This window comes from Neophocaena asiaeorientalis, unplaced genomic scaffold (assembly GCF_003031525.2).
Source record: "Neophocaena asiaeorientalis asiaeorientalis breed wild unplaced genomic scaffold, Neophocaena_asiaeorientalis_V1.1 scaffold169, whole genome shotgun sequence".
Lineage (NCBI taxonomy): Eukaryota > Metazoa > Chordata > Mammalia > Artiodactyla > Phocoenidae > Neophocaena > Neophocaena asiaeorientalis.
Window position 1 is genome coordinate 4435559 of NW_020172187.1, and position 17591 is coordinate 4453149.

Consider the following 17591-nt stretch of genomic DNA (forward strand, 5'->3'; position numbering starts at 1 on the left):
ACACAATAGGAACTCAATAAATGGTTCAACATAAAATCTAGGGATAAGAAGTGATATTTAAAAAGCAGATTCCATCAACTAAAATCAGAGTAGTCAAATAAGATTCAACAGTTCAGTACCAAAAAGAAAAGAAAAGAAAAGCAGTAATCACTTGGCTCATGTATTTATTTACAGTATCAGACTAACCTCGGTTCCTTTTCTGATACAGAGACTGGATAGAGGGGTTTCTCAAAACATTCACCATGTTAATGTTTTATAATGTCTTTTTAGACAAGATGGAGATAACTCAACTGAATGACTAAACAATGAGCTGTATTTCTGAATGGCCAAGAAATTGTACCCAAGAAATGATGATTAGAAGTTAACAGAACCTTTCCAAAGGCTTGCTATAAACTGTTTTCAATGGCGCTCTCAGTTCTATATTATCAATTACTTTGGTGCTAATCAAATCAACAGAAAAAGTAATAGTAAATATCAGAAGGACATAATCTGATTCTCAGCAAGTCTTGGCAGACAGGAAACGTTGGATGGCACAAGGATTTGGCAAACTGGAACTTAATCCAGATTTATCACATAAGGAGTGTCTCAAGAACTGAGTTTGTAAATAATGGAAACGGCTTTAGAAAAAACATGCTTATGTTCTTCAATCTGAATGGTCGAATTAAAATATTTCCAAGGTTCCTAATTTATGTTCGTTGTGTTCTGGAATATTATACTTGACCGTCCACATATATTTGTTTCAGTGTTTCCTCCCTAGCACTACCTACAAGAATAACAAATCAATGATTAGAAAAATCACAGGAAATAAAAAAGTAGACAATGAAAATAAAATTTAATCAGATAAAGTGCTGTGTCCTTTGTACATTTCTCCTGTAATTGACTAATATCTTGAAATTTCTATTTAGAAAATACTTTAACAAGGTAGTTGAAAATGTAAGATGAGGGAAAACTGACAACTTTTTAAAAGGCCACATTTTAAGAGAAACATTATGAGATACGGGTTCCAAGCAAATACTGGAACAAAAATCAAAAGAACTAAGATTACTTTTCCTTACAGAGAACTCTTTCACTTGAAAATAATAATGCCAAATGTGGTCTTATGGATTCATAGATATCTACGGACTGAAAAGCTTTTTAGAAAAACTTCTCAGCAAGCACAATTTATACCTACCACCACAAAATCTCACACACATTCTACCACAGAAAATGCAAGTACCAAACTAGAGACTAGAAATAGCACAAAAGACTGTAAGAAATAAGATCTGCGTATTTTGAAGATGTCACTACCTGGTTTCACCAAGCCTGACAAAACATGTTAAGTAAAAACCCATTTTTGCTGAAAAATAAATGTGAAAATGTACACAACAGTGAAATCTAAAGAGAAATTTCAAATTCGCACCGTCAGCCCGAAGTTCTTAAGTAAAAATAATGCATTAATGAGAGGCTCACCCGTTTCAAAATTTTGACCTTGTGCTTCACTGTATCATCTATATATTTGGTTTTGTCATTTGTTGTAGTGTGCTTTGATAACCCAAGCTTTTCATAATCCATTGCTTTATCTTCACTATGGACTTCAACTTTAGCCTGGTTTCCCAAAATATCTGGATCTACTATTTCAGTCTTTTTATCTTCTTCGGCACAACATTTCACACACACATATTCTTTGTCTTCCTCTCCCATTTGCTGTGCTTGAGAAAGACTTAACCCAACACAATCACCATGAAACCAGTCATCACATCTCCCACAGCCAACCATAAACCTGGAGAGAAAAAAAAAAAGAACACTTTGATTCGATACATTTTCTTAAAAACCAATGCTGAGTGAGCCTAAACTGAATTTTTAATATTTTTCCAGTATTTTGCATGTTTTCTGTCTTTACCCATTCTATCAGTTCAACATGGAGAGAGTTTTCAAAGAACATTCTATGAAAACGGAACTTTTAAGAAGTCAAACATTTCCCCTCTAATATGAGTGAGAAAATACTGGGCGGGGGGCGAGGAGGGGGACACATAAGGATAAAAATATAGGGCAACTGACCTTTGTCAGCATACTGTATAGAATAACAATGTATAGAATAACAGTATTTCTCCACTGAGAAGGGTGATGAACTGTGATAATCTGATCACAGACAACCCATCAAAGTTACAACTACATTTACCACATAGACTTGAAATCATACATAAAACTGGAGTCACTTATCCAACTAATCATTTTAAATAACAAAGAGAAAAACCAGATGCAACAAAAATGCAACTCAAAACTAACAAAGTGGAGCCTCACAAACTGTTCCTCATTAACCACCTTAACTATATATATATAACTATTCTTTGAGCTCAAAATATTCTGGTTCATAGTGTCACAATGATTTAGCTGAAGGATCTTTTATGTACTTCTGAGGATGGGCTTCCTTACTACTTGACCTTGTACTTTAGATAAAAAACTTGTTTTCCCAAATAATGACCAAATTATATCAACATGAAGATATTACTATTCAGGGTGAATTTTTTTTTAAATTTCCAAACAATCTCCTTATATTTTCCCTTTACTGCATTTTATCTAAGAAATAATTTCACTAACCAATGAAAAAGTCCAAGGACAGATTTATGACTCTGAAGAGTTTGTTTTTCTAACTTAAGAAAGAGTATCTGGAATTATTTTAGAATAAAATAGCAAAACAGATATATAAACAGCAATTTGAGGGTGAAATTACCTTTTTCACATACTTTTCAACCCATTATTAAGAAAATGACAAAGCTCACTCAATCACGTTTAACATTTTCCTTTTTTCTTCCTCAGGTTAGTAATTCATGGTATGTTTGAAAGATTTAGGAGAATTTAAGTATACTCTTTAATGATCTAAAGACTTTGTGCTGGTTTCGATAAGAACAGTGGCACCAGCAACAGTGACCAAAGTCCTTTTAAAAACCTATCGTCCAACAGGAAGATGTTAAAGGTAATTAATATACTGGGTGATATGGCCAACCCTCTCTAAATATACCAGTGGTCCTGTTTTAATGTAGAAACTGTAAGAATCAGAACGCTGAGTTTCAAACCTTACAGGATATCTTGAAAAAGTCACGCCAAATACCCCACCCCCTCAATTGCAGACCACTCTATTCTTCTTCCTCTCTCATGTGCCTTTCCACTGTGCACCAACCACTGCCGTGCACCAAGGAAACCTGACTTCTTCATGTCTACAATTCACCATTCTTTACCCTAACTGGCGATGCCTGTGCTACCTTTTTCAGATAAGTCATCATTTCCTCAATGGTTCATTTTAAAACTTAAATTCATTAAAAAAAAAACCACCTCATGCCTTAAGTAAAAATAAATAAAAATACAGAATATTTTGGATTCATAGCCCTAGTGAGAAAACTTTCCAACAATGTGGTATTTGTCTGCAAGACAGAAATGATTTCTCTAGGTTTGGGAGACTTTAGATGGGTCCATGCATGTTTCAGTGATACAGATCATACAGCCAACAGAAAACTACGAAGTTTGAAAAATACAGATACTTAAAAGTTCTTCTATTTCAGATTGCAAAGTTGTAAGAACTCCTATTTCTTGAAAGCAACTATCTAGGCTGAATTTCTTTGAATTATTGAAGGAAAGCTAATGTGATTTCCCATCTCAGCTATATTAATAATTCCTTCAAAGCAAGCCTGGAATAGTTTCAATAGGACACATACTATGACCATGGCTATGCTTTTGCCCCAAATCCAAATCTCACAAACCTATTAGGAAACTTCAAATCTTTATTCAACCAGGATAGAGTCATTTTATGATGTGGAATGTATTCATTATATCACCATGCCCCCAGTTTATTTATGGAAATGTCTCCTCAAACTTGAGAAGCTCTGAAAAACAAATCTCAAAACTACAGTGCCATCCAGACGTATCTTAATAATAAGATTTTATATAAAAAATAATGCAGTTAGAATTTTGAGAAATCAAAACAAAAAATGACATTGATAAAAATAATTACATGTCCTAGGGGAAAATGTGATTCACTTGAAAGTGAAACTGGAAAATTTCAGAAAAGGAAATATTACCAGTACTATGAACTTTATTAAGTGGCCTATCACAAAAAGAGAAGATACACTGTCTTCCCTTTTCATATTACTTCTCATGGCTTAAAAAGGGAGAGGGAGTATGGATCAAATAGCTAACATAATTACACTCCCATTTTCTGCTCTGTCCTTGAAGTTCTGATTACCAAAAGGCAAAATCACTCAAAGATAAGACTATATAACCCAGGTGTTAAATATTTCACTAAAAAAAATTAATGTGTGGTAAAAGATTAACTCTGAATTAACTGGACCAAGTCAGCATGAAATCAGTTAAATGGAAAAGTTCAGAAATATTTATGTTTTGTTCTCCTACTGTTATACATTCATTCACAAAATTTTAAATCCTACTATAATTTAAACCTAATTTAAAATATAATCTTAATTCTAATCTTCTTGGCACAAACCAAAATATATTCTTAGAAAATTTTCAAGTTTCTTCAAAGTAAACCACAAAAGCAACATTGAGAATTCCTGTTCTTAAAAAGTCATGTCACAAATTCACTAACAATGGAGCTGTTACAAGATGAGCCGTTAAGTTCTGATAAGTGGTTCCTTTAAGTAACAGCTAAGACTGTATTACTGTGAATGTATATGTACTCACTCTTTTCTAGGGTAAAATGATTTTATTCCACATAAACATTAAATCATTGTTTTTGTCACTAACAGTCTAGTCTGCGGAGAAAAGTACTTTTCTATCAAACTCTTAAACTCCTGAGAAAAACCAGAATCACTTTCTCTAAGAGAAAATTTCCTTCTCAGAAAAAGGTTTCTTGTTTGAGTACAAAGCTATGACTCCATTACGCTAAGGATATTTTTTTGTTTCTAAATTTCATCCAATGAACTAATCTTCTACAACTGGGCAAGAAAGTGTAATACAAACTGAAGATACAAATGTCATCTGGAGAGGCAGGGAAATACTAGAAACTACAAGGTAGGTACAAGGTAGGTATTATGAAAAGACTAAGACTTCTTCCTCCCAAAACTGGCTTATGTTTAAAAGACGTTCAAAGATAAGTTTTTAAAGAAGTATTAAATAGTATGGCTTTTAAAGTAATGAATATACCTTAGCTACAAGGCTGAATCAGGAAAATAAATGGAAGCCAAAACAACAGCATGAAGTGTAAACTGTGAGGCAGTCAATGCCTACTGTCTTTAGGATACATACAGAAGTCGCTTATGGTCGAATATTACATTTGGCCATGCCATGAATGAATCCGTATTTAAAAATATAATTTCCAACTGGAAGCACATACAGGAAGCTAACCTCAGTTGCAACACATGTAAAATGCTGAAGAGTTATAAAATCATCTTTACAGAAGTAAATGTCACAAGTGCTAAAAAAATGTATTAACAAATAGCTTTCAATGAATGTAGCTGGCGCATGAGATCAAAGATATGGATGGAAGTTATTTCCACATATGTCCTTCCTAATAAATTCATATTCTCACACATGGATTGAACTAGGAAAACTACATGCTGCGTGACAGGTGCATTTTTTGAGTAACCTCAATATATACAAGCAGAGTGCATCAAAGAAGTAGTGAAGGCTAGTTAATATGTAAAGAAAAAAACAATCAATTACTTAGGCTTCTTTATTCACAAAATTGAATGTGAAATGCTGCTTCCAAAATTGATAGTTTCCAGTATTATTACATATTATTCATGTCGATTACATAGGGTAAACTCAAAATCCCTACACATCTAATATTCTATGTCATTTTCCAGCCTGGGGCAAAGAAACTCTAGGTTTTATACGTTAGATCCAAAAGGCAGCCTTAGGTAAAAAACAATCGGACTTAACAATCTTCATTTTAGGAAAATAACTGATATTGGTGAAGTGACAGTCATCATTCAAAAGCCTGGGCAAACTCCTGAGGACCACGTCATCACAACAGAAGTTTATCTCCAAAAAGGTTACATTATAACATGTCTTCCAACTCTAGGCCAAAGTTTCATTTCAGAAACTCATTCAGTTTAAGGCTCCTATTTTATACTCTGACAACATGTCAGTATGATGGTTTTTAGAAGACGCTGGCAAAGAAAAAAGGGCTAACTTAAAAGAGCACTTACAAGGACCATCCAGCCCTTAATTCTCTTAGGCCCACTTGAGAATAATTGAATAAGGTGTTTTAAACAAAAAAGCATAATAAACAGCACAAAAGTGAGGGCAAATGTAGCACTATATTCAAACAAGTCACAAGTTTTAAAAACTGGAACATGCTGTTATAAAGTAACCACTGACACTAAAAATAGGCCATGGGCTGAATCACAAATGAAAAAACCCCTTGACATAAAAGTTATTTTTTACAGAATAGACCCAAGAACTCCCAACCACACCCTCCATACCAAAATAATGTGTTACACCGCACTGCACTAAACTGTCCCTCCCTAAGGAGTTTCATTTTCCTGTAATCTAATTGTGCTGGGAAATCGTTCTAACATTTACTTTCATGAGTAAAGATAATATTACAATGTGCAAGTTACAATGTTCTTTTATCATATCAATGTTGATAGAAGTTCCAACAGCAATCTCAAAACTTGAACAGGATAATCTTGTAGCTGGAAACTCCACTTCACCTCTTGTTCTCTTTTTCTCAAAAAGCTAGCAAATAAAAAATACATGGGCGGGGAGGGTGGCAGTGTCATAAAACTATAGAATACTAAATCCTAAGGAAAGAATGACAACGGCAGTGCTATAAAATCACTTCCTAAAACATTAGAATTCACAAGAAACCCAAATTACTAGAACATTCAAAAACAAAATACATGTTTCACTCCATTCCATGTTACATACAAAATTCCCTTGCGCCATTTAACAGTTGTTTTAGCTACCAAATTTCATTCTAAGGTCAAGTTTGATAGTTATGAAGTAGTGGAATTAAGTCATAGTAAGTGTGTTTCATTTGAAAGTATATATGTAGAATTTCCATTATGCCCTTCACAATTTATTACCAGGTCTTCTCAAGCCAAACAAAATAATATATAATCTCCAGACCCAAAGCACTATAACAATTTTCTGATTTTTTTTTTAAGATGCAATGACTAAATTACACTAACTGGTCACAATGATAAAACATTTCCATATATACCAGCTTTAGGTCAGACTATGTGTTTTAAAGTTTCTAGGGTGGCATATTTGTAAATTCAGTGGCTCCATCTTACTATCATATATCCGGGATTGATGAGGGGTTTCTGTTTGTGCAAAAGTCTTTGTATGTTAAATAATCTCTTTCTATAAAAAGTTCTCACACTAATCCCACCCTAAAAAAAAATGCAATTTTTCTTTAATGTACATATCACATATACATACACACACACACACACCTGTTGCCATGTGGTTTTTTGCAAAACCCACACTGCTTGCTGGGAGTCCAGATATATTTGCTTTCAAATGAAGAGCTATGATCTGAGCCTTCCCGTTTTACAGTAGCTATATTATCTGGAATGAACAACGGTGGCTCATCCAAAGAAAAACTTTTGCTGCTTCTTCTTTGACGGGGTTGTAGGTTCTTCTCCGTTTTTTTTAATTTCAATTTATCCTCTTCCTTAAAATGTTCTACACTACCTGTGTGCTCAAGCTCTTCCTTCACATGACTATTGGTTCTCACTGCTGGAGCCGGCTGCTGGGGCTTATGGCACTGCTTCTGGCTGGAATGCAACAAGTGTCCAGTTTGTGCAGGATGATGAGGTTCTTTTGAGCAACCAGGGTGACCGTGAGGCTTTTCACTCAAAGAATGAGTTAAGGGTTTGGAAATCTGTACTAAATTTTGATCTTGTGATATCTTTCTAAATACAGAATGAGCCTGATTTTTCACAGATTTAACCCCAGAATTGCAACTCTGAATCTTTGAATCCTTATCAACTTGTTTCTTTCTCACTTTGACTGGCCTATGAAAATTCTGCTTAGATTCTGATTCATCAGCATTTCGCTTCACACTTTTGACATTAACTTTAGTTACGTTATGCATTAATTCATGCTTTGCTCCAACAACTTTTTTCCGAGTATCTGTGGTCATGGTTTGCTTAGAATGAATTACAGGTTTTGTATGTTTGGGTTTTATGTTTTTTGACTCTAAGCAAGAAACACTATTTGACTGGCTGTCTCTGTCATCTTGAAGGTTTGCTGTTTCATGAGACTCCATTTTAATACTTTCAACAATATTCAACTGTTTTGATTTTTGGTCAGGTGCATCACAAATAGCATTTTCTAAAATATTACTTTCTGGTTCAAAAGCACTAGTATTAACCACCTCTAAGTTTGACTTATTAAATCTGGTGCCCTCCAACTGCTTATCATTAGACTCTGTGTCTTTACAGAAAGCCATTTCCATTTCACTTCTCTGAAGGGAGTTCTCAGCTTTATCAGCAACTTCCATGCTATCTTTCGATTCCAAACTACATTCATTTACTTCATCCACAGAACCAGACAAACCGACAAGGTTCTTTTCTTTCTCATTTGGGTTTGTACAAGCAGCATTGCCAGAGAAGGCAACGGAAGATACGGGTTCCTCATTGACACTGTCATCTTCGTGGGGTAATTTCATTGTCTCCTTTGATTCTTGTTCAACTTCTCCTTCTACCTTCATTTCTTCAACAGCCGTCCCATCCACTTTACCTGAAATGGAATCGTTCCGTTCATGTTCTTCTTTACCTGAAAACTTATACAACGGGCTAAGAGTCTTGGCTTTACACTCCATCAGAGTTTCATTTTTCTTTTCTTCAATACTAACACAAGTCTCTGAAAGGAGTGGACAGTTTAACTCATGAGATGGCACATTTTCTTCTCCCTGATTATTACACTTCCGCTCAGAATCCAACCCAGCTTCACCCTTCATTTCCAGACAAGATGCAACGGCTGCTTCGATCTGTCCACTGTGTTGGCGGCCCCTCCTGCTCTCTTTCTGGTGCTCGGGTTTCGGCGACGTACCAATTTCTTCTTTCATCTGACACCTTTCCTGTTGTTTCACCCCTGCTTTAGGGGCGGACACAGTCTTCGCTGATGCCTTTTTTGTGCTATTTAAAGGTGCTGCATTTGAACGCTTGGCAATAGTGCTTTGTCGCAAACTTCTTATTTGTTCTATCACAAGGGAAAAAAATAAATAAAAAAAACAGTTATTTTGCCATGTGTTTTTATTTCAACGCAATTTAGAATACATCACTTCTTTATTCTGAGCTATAAAATTTATTTTCCCATTTCAAAGAAAATGTACTGACATCTACTCATGATGATGGTTACATTTTTTATACACTTATCAAAGTTCTATAATTCTGGGGCAGAAAATAACCTGTATAAAATTCAGACTGATATTATACTTTACAATAAGAAATATTTTCATCAAGCTTCTTTTCTATGCAAGTAAGCTGGGGGTAAAATCAACGAGGTTCCTTGATATTACTACCCATCTTAAAGCAAGGCTGTCATACAGTTGTAAACATTAAATACCTTTAAGTATATAAAACCAAACAAATTCAGGTGCCAATAAAATCTGAACTAAACCACCTATCACAAACAGGATCTGTGTGAGTTTCAAAGCACAGCCTCAAAAGAACTCTAATGTCTTTATGAATGTGCTTCCCTTAGATCTCCATTTTAGCATTCAAGTTATTCCTTGAATAGCTTGAATATTTTAAGAAATGAAATATACACTAGAGTACTAGACACAGATCAACAAAAAGAGAAATTATAATTAAAGAGATTTAAACCAAGAAAATGTATCATAAGGGAAAACGCTGAAAGTATGAAAATAATTTAATAAAGCTTCCCACTTGTAACAATGCCCCTAACAAAGAATCCACTAACTGAGACTTTCCTCCTTTCCTTATCTGGATACATCCTCCAAGGGAAAAAGAAACACAAAGTGAAAAGAAATTGGAAAGAAAGCTAAATAATTCACTAAGAAAAAAAATAATAATAATTCACTAAGTTAAAAAACAACCCAAAAACTGAAATACAAAACAAGAAGCTATATCCAAGCCTATGCATATCCAATACCTCTGAATCAACTCTGTATGAAAACTGAACATCACAAATTTTTAAAAAGTCTCCTTCCTTTTTAATGCAAAATGCTACTATGCACCAGTATTTAGACCATTTTCCTAATTTGTCACGTATCACTGAACCTGTGAAACTCTTACAGAAGGTGTCACAGGTCCTCCTCATTTGTCTTTAACAGTCCTAATTGATGCTTGTAGTCATGACACTCAAAAGTGTCCCCATTTGGACAATAAATTATACGGTCATCCTATCTTGGAGACCCTTTCTAATTCCCCAGGACTTGGCACAATATTTGGTCATCAGGTAAGTACCCAACAACTTCAAAAACTTACTTAGTGGGGGCTTCCCTGGCAGCGCAGGGGTTAAGAATCTGCCTGCCAATGCAGGGGACACAGGTTCGAGCCCTGGTCCAGGAAGATCCCACATGCTGCGGAGCAACTAAGCCCGTGTGCCACAACTACTGAGCCTGCACTCTAGAGCCCACGAGCCACAACTACTGAGCCTGTGTGCTGCAACTACTGAAGCCTGCGCTCCTAGAACCCGTGTTCCGCAACAAGACACTTTGATGAGAAACCCTCACACCGCAATGAAGAGTAGCCCCTGCTCGCCACAACTAGAGAAAGCCCATACGCAGCAATGAAGACCCAATGCAGCCAAAAATAAAAATTTTTTTCTTTAAAAAAAGGGGGGCTCTTCCCTGGTGGCGCAGTTGTTGAGAGTTTGTCCACCTGCTGATGAAGGGGACACGGGTTTATGCCGCGGAGCGGCTGGGCCCGTGAGCCATGGCCGCCGAGCCTGCGCGTCTGGAGCCTGTGCTCCGCGACGGGAGAGGCCACAACAGTGAGAGGCCCGCGTACCGAAAAAAAAAAAAACTTACTTAGTGGATTATGAACCACTCATGCTCAGATATATAACATTTTAAAATAACTAAAATTTTAATGGTTTGTTATTAATATTTAGATAATTTTTAAAGCTCTGAAGACAGCCTGTAATAATTTATAGCTCTACTATATTTATATGCCCTGAAATAAAATAAATGAAGAACTTTTAACACCCATTACATAAGTGGTTGATAAATGAATAGCACATTCAACTGTGAAGGTATTCAGATAAAAAATTGTTTTCCAATAGTAATTGATTAACTGACAAAGGATAAAGTAACTCTTTCTCCTCTAACTATAAACTGCCTTAGTTTGAAGCCGGGCGATATAGGCCAAACATTACCATTATTTGTCTATAATGTTCATTCTACTCTTTTTGCTTCTCAAAGTCACAAATATATACCAAATAACCGATTTTTTAAAAAACTGAGGAAAAGATGATGAAGTAAACATATGCATCTGAGCTAATAATCCACTTCTCAAAACCGCACATTAGAGCTATGCAAAAGCTATGAACCTAAAAGGAAAGAAAGGACCAATGCCCTAAGAATTTAACGAACCATGCCTGTGTAGTGAAGGCACCATTAAAATCCAAAAGGAAGGGTTTCAGAGAGCTTCTGAATGGTGAAGTAGAACGCCTCCACGCGCCACAGTGCTTGCTGGACTGAAGTTTCTTTGTTCTTGACCTCACCCTATGAATCTCTTCATCTGGCTGTTGGTTCCTGTGCTTTAATATCCTCAGTAATAAACCACTTATCTGAAAGTTTGGGGGACATTAGTTTCTACTGTGACAGTTACTTTCCCTCAGCACGTGACAAATGACAATCAACTGTTTTCCGGCTTCCATTCTTGCTATTAATAAGGCACCTTTCAGTGTAACTGCCGTTCATTTTTTTGCCGTGTGGCTGACAGGATCTCGGTGCTCCGGCCGGGTGTCAGTCCTGTGCCTCTAAGGTGGGAGAGCCAAGTTCAGAACACTGGTCCACCAGAGACCTCCCAGCTCCATGTATCAAACGGCGAAAGCTCTCCCAAAGATCTCCATCTCAACGTTAAAACCCAGCTCCACTCAACGACCATCAAGCTACAGTGCTGGACACCCTACGCCAAACAACTAGCAAGACAGGAACACAACCCCACCCATTAGCAGAGAGGCTGCCTAAAATCATATGAAGTTCACAGACACCCCAAAACACACCACCAGACGCGGTCCTGTCCAACAGAAAGACAAGATCTAGCCTCATCCACCAGAACACAGGCACGAGTACCCTCCACCAGGAAGCCTACACAACCCACTGAACCAACCTTAACCACTGGGAACAGACACCAAAAACAACGGGAACGACGAACCTGCAGCCAGTGAAAACAAGACCCCAAACACAGTAAGTTAAGCAAAATGAGAAGACAGAGAAACCCACTGCAGACGAAGGAGCAAGGTAAAAAACAACCAGACCAAACAAATGAAGAGGAAACAGGCACGTTAAGAGGATCAGACACCAGGATCAAGTGGGGTTTATCCCAGGAATGCAAGGATTCTTCAATATACCTAAATCAATCAATGTGATACACCATATTAACAAACTGAAGAATAAAAACCATATGATCATCTCAATAGATGCAGAAAGAGCATTCAACAAAATTTCAACATCCATTTATGATTAACACCCTCCAGAAAGTAGGCATAGAGGGAACTTACCTCAACATAATAAAGGCCATATATGACAAACCCACAGCCAACGTTGTTCTCAATGGTGAAAAACTGAAACCATTTCCGCTAAGATCAGGAACAAGACAAGGTTGCCCACTCTCACCACTATTGTTCAACATAGTTTTGGAAGCTTTAGCCACACCAATGAGAGAAGAAAAAGAAATTAAAGGAATCCAAATCGAAAAATAAGATGTAAAACTGTCACTGTTTGCAGATGACATGATAGTATACATAAAGTATCCCAAAGATGCTACCAGAAAACTACTAATCAATGAATTTCGTAAAGTATCAGGACACAAAACGAATGCACAGAAATCTCTTGCATTCCTATACACTAAAGATGAGAAATCTGAAAGAGAAGTTAAGGAAACACTCCCATTTACCACTGCAACAAAAGGAATAAAATACCTAGGAATAAACCTACCTAAGGAGACAAAAGACCTGTATGCCAAAAATTATAAGGCACTGATGAAAGAAATTAAAGATGATAACAAACAGATAGAGAGATATACCATGTTCTTGGATTATAGGGAGGGTGGGAAGGAGACACAAAAGGGAGGACATATGAGGACATATGTATATGTATAGCTGATTCACTTTGTTATACAGCAGAAAGTAACACACCATTGTAAAGCAATTATACTACAATAAAGACATTAATTTTTTTTTAATTTAAAAAGTAAAATAAAGGAAAGAAAGGGAAGGAGAAGAGAAAACACTGACAATTTTGGAAGCCCAACAAAAGTTGATCAAGAAGTAACTGATGCAGGACATCCATAAAAAGATAAACAGTCATCTGGCACTGCTGGCAGAACCAATACCATTAACACCTCAACAGGCTTAGGAACTGGTGATCCCAGATAACTCTAAAGTAGGGAGGAAGGCAGGCAATTAAAATCAGGATGAGTCGAAAGCTGTTTAAAAAGCAGTCAGACCCCGAGCTCTCTCTCCACTACTCCATCCGTTGGGCAACTGCCCTTCCCAGGTTGGTTCTAATCGAAGACTGGAGGCTTACTCTTTGGGGAGTGTAAAAACAGAGTTTCTAGACTAAGGAACATCCAGAATAGATAAGAGCAGCAGTAAAGTACCCTGAAATCTGTAAGATTATGTGTATTTGTATATACTGAAAGATGAGATGCCCCCATCAGCTTCCCTCAAGGGCTCCCATGATATGCTAACAATCTAACAAGCCTAAAGTCTAACAACAGGAATTCCTCCAAAAAGTAATACAGCCAGATTACCATACAGTGATGCTCACAGTTGACAAAACGTTAAACACTGAGCAAGCTATCAATGATCAGACATTTAGCAAAGTCCCTGAACATGAAAGATAGAACCAAAAACAGAAAAAAAAGACTAAAAAAACCTTTAAAACACCGTATCTTATGAAAGACAACATAAGATACTGCATGCATGAAACAAGACCAAAATGCTACAAAAAGGACTATTCCCAGAACAAAAAAAGAACATTCAGAATTTGATGAAAAAGTTGAAGGATAAACATGAGAAAATTTCAACAAGTAGAGTCCCTGCTATCTAATACTTGAATAACAGGAGTTCCAGGAAGCAAGAGCTGACAAAATAAAGAGGAAAATAATCAATGAAATAATTCAAGAGGTTTTCCCAGAACTGAAAATGGAGCATCACTTTCAAATTTCTGAGGAAAAACAATTTCCAACCTTGAATTCTATGTTCAATCAGACCGTAATTCCAATGTGAGACCATATTAAATACATTTGCAAACATACAAGGTTTCAAAAATATATATCCATATTCCTTTTTCTCACAAAAGTACTAGAAGAGGTATGTCACCAAACGAAGGAGCTACTTCAAAGAAAAGTAAACAGAAACTGCAATACAGAACACAATCCTCAGAAGAATAGTAAAGAGCTCTCTGGACAACAGCTATGCATCTGACTTATACAGAACTAACACAACAGTGCACACAGAAGCAGATCAGAAGGGCCCCAGAGACACTTCCTCAATAAGATGAAAATGACAGAACACCTGACATGCACAAATACCTTTAAGAAAGATTCAGACATCTGGCAGAGTAGTTGGGGTGGAATTACTGATATGTACACTGAAAACTGTGTGTGCGAATGCATAAAACTATAAGCAAATGAACAACAAAATCAATTATTAAATCAGAAAGACAAAAAGTTGTATAGGAAAAGCGACTGTAATTCACTAAATGGGTCACCACTAACAGCATATTGAGTCACAATAAGTAATTACTACTGATCCTACAAAATTATATATCAGAAAGATGAGAAAGTGTTCTTTTGTGTGACGGGGGAACAAGAGGAGGAAAGAATGCTAACTTCACCATCCAGAATGGGAAATCAATGAATACATACATCAGAATAATCAAGCAGTAGCAAGATACATATGTTACTTAGAGACATGGAAGTAAATACCAAAAAATTAACAAAACCAGATGAAAGTGGTAATAGTAGTTTCCTATGGGGAAAGGGAAATAAGTAGTAGGATGGCAAGTATTGGAAACTCATAGAACTAGTCAACTCTTTAAATAATGTGAATGTGTGATTTCAATAAAAATTTTTTAAAATCATACCAACAAATTGATACAATCTCAAAGTTGATTATCAAAATGCTCAGATTAGCAAACACCAAGAAACTACTATCACTGCTCAGCAACTTTACAACCTATCACATCTGTCCCTACACTTGATTTTCTAGCTAGTCCTCTCTGGAAGGATTACCTTGTGCCATTAAACGAGGTGATTTTCTTGGTGATCTCACTGAATTTTCTTCTACTTTGTCCCTCAAATTCCTGTTAGGTAAAATCAGTTCTTCTTCATCAATGGTATCATTGCCACTTTCTTTTACAACTCCTTCATCCATAATATCGTCAAGACCAACAACTAGAAAGAAAAACAAAACAAAATTTTTTGAAAATATTGGTGATGTTAAGTATTTAAAGGCAGTACAGAAAACACTGTGAAGCAGTTTAATGTAATACCAAGTAGTCCTGAGAATCTAGGTCTATTCCTAAAATGTGATAATGCCACTACCAAGCGCGCAGTTCAGTTTTACAAACTTCTACCGTATGAGGCAGCTAGTCAAAGAGAAGATGAGCTGTAATTCTTCTTGACTTGACCTCCACTATCACTCACTGTCACTTATCATTCACTGTACCTTTGTGAACATCATAAGCAGCTACACCTGGATACTTAATTATCCCAGTTGGTTAAAGTAGTACAAAAAAGAGTAAATACCGTGAAAAGCTTATGATTCTAGGTTCATGCTAGAACCAAAAGATTCTAGTTCTAACTGTAATCTATTCCTTGAAGACTTTACGCTTCATGTGTGAGAGTAACGGAGATATACTCTTAAGTTGTAGCAAGCACACACACACGCACACACACAGAAATAAAAAACATAATGTAACTTCCCCTCCCCCAAATGCTAGGGAAAATAGGTGTTTAAATAGAACTATACAATTAAATTACCTTCCCCTAGTCAAAAGAGAGATAGAGTCATTCATTTAACAGCAGGGGAGGGGGCATGGAAAAGGACTGGGGAACACTGTATTTATATTATCAACAGGCTTATTTCTGTATCTAACAGATGTCACTTAACCAGCTGACATACACCAATTCTAAATGTACAGTTGTATGAAATCTTGTAAAAAGAATGTGATTATTTAGATCATACGTCCTGGTTTCAAGTCTCTGCTAAAACATTTAAATAAAACCTGACTAAGTCCCTTAACCTCTCTAGTTTATCTCTTAAATGAGAATAACAATACCTGTCCTACCTACCTCACAGGGCTGTTGTGAGGATCAAGTGAGATGATGTATGAGAACTCACTTTGTAAACTTTAGAGCACTACACAAATGTTAGTTATTATCTTCATCCTAGGGGTTAGGAGGAACCTCAAGAAGTTATCTAGTCCTCATCTTTGTATCCAAGTAGAACTTCATTTAAGAGTTCAACAAGATAGTGGTCTATCCTAAAATTTAAAGAGAACAAAATTCTTTATAAATATACTTTCAAATGGTACAATCTTTTCGAAGAGCAATTTGACAACAATCACAAAACTGCTTATATACTTTGACCAATATATTATAAAGTATAGACGAGAGAATAAAATATGAAAAAAAAATTTCTGGCTAGAAAACATAGTGTGATCCTTGTTAGTAACAGACAAATGAAATGTTGTATAGGTACATTTAGACAAAAATGATTAGCAGGAAACAGATGAAAATTTTAACAATAGCTATTCTATAAAAGATAAGTATTCTTTTTTCCTATCTTGCACATTTCCTGCTATATGCATGGAATTACACTCAAAAACAGAGTCCATGCTTTTAATCACTACGCTATAGGCACTAAAAGCTTAGAGAAGAAGAATGTATCTTAGGAAAATTCATCAGGACTCATTTAAGATATAATTAGGGGAAACAGGTGGGGAGTTCGGTTAGCCGGCTACTCCACCATGATGGAATACTTATGCTGCCACACATTCACACACATTCTCAAAGAATTTTTAACATTAGATTAACAGTTCCACCACGCTCATTTTAAAAAGCGGAAGTCATGCATTATATGCATTACAAGTATGCAGAGACAGAAACTGATGGGGAAAGGCACCACTGTGTTATCAATGACCATCTAGCGGTTAGGTGGGGTAAAGAATTGGGGTTTTTTAAATCACTGTTATACTGTCTCTGTGTTTTCCACATTTTCTACAATAAACATGAGTTTTGTATTGTAATCAGGAGAGAAATAATTCAAAAAACAGTCCAGGAGAAAGGTAATTAAAATCTGATTGACAGTGTTCGTTGGCAGGGAGTAAAAAGGTGTGTTACGAATTTTAGGGCTATATTGCAAAGCAGAATCAACAGGATTCAGCAAAGCCAAATCCAAAGGTCAATTGTTAGATTTTATCTTATTCCACTTCCTGGCAGCAG

General features: G+C 36.1%; 1 protein-coding gene across 1 annotated transcript in view; it reads right to left on the reverse strand.

Moving 5' to 3' along the window:
* The window catches only part of PHF3 (PHD finger protein 3), a 44439-nt gene extending 27862 nt beyond the window's left edge, over window positions 1-16577 (reverse strand). Inside the window, exons 1-4 of the mRNA XM_024761609.1 lie at window positions 16440-16577; window positions 15378-15539; window positions 7395-9147; window positions 1450-1759 (exon numbers count right to left, since the gene is read on the reverse strand). Coding sequence (XP_024617377.1) covers window positions 1450-1759; window positions 7395-9147; window positions 15378-15519 — 2205 coding nt within the window. The 5' untranslated portion in view covers window positions 15520-15539; window positions 16440-16577. The remainder of the gene's footprint in view (window positions 1-1449; window positions 1760-7394; window positions 9148-15377; window positions 15540-16439) is intronic.
* Between the last annotated feature and the right edge of the window lie 1014 nt (window positions 16578-17591).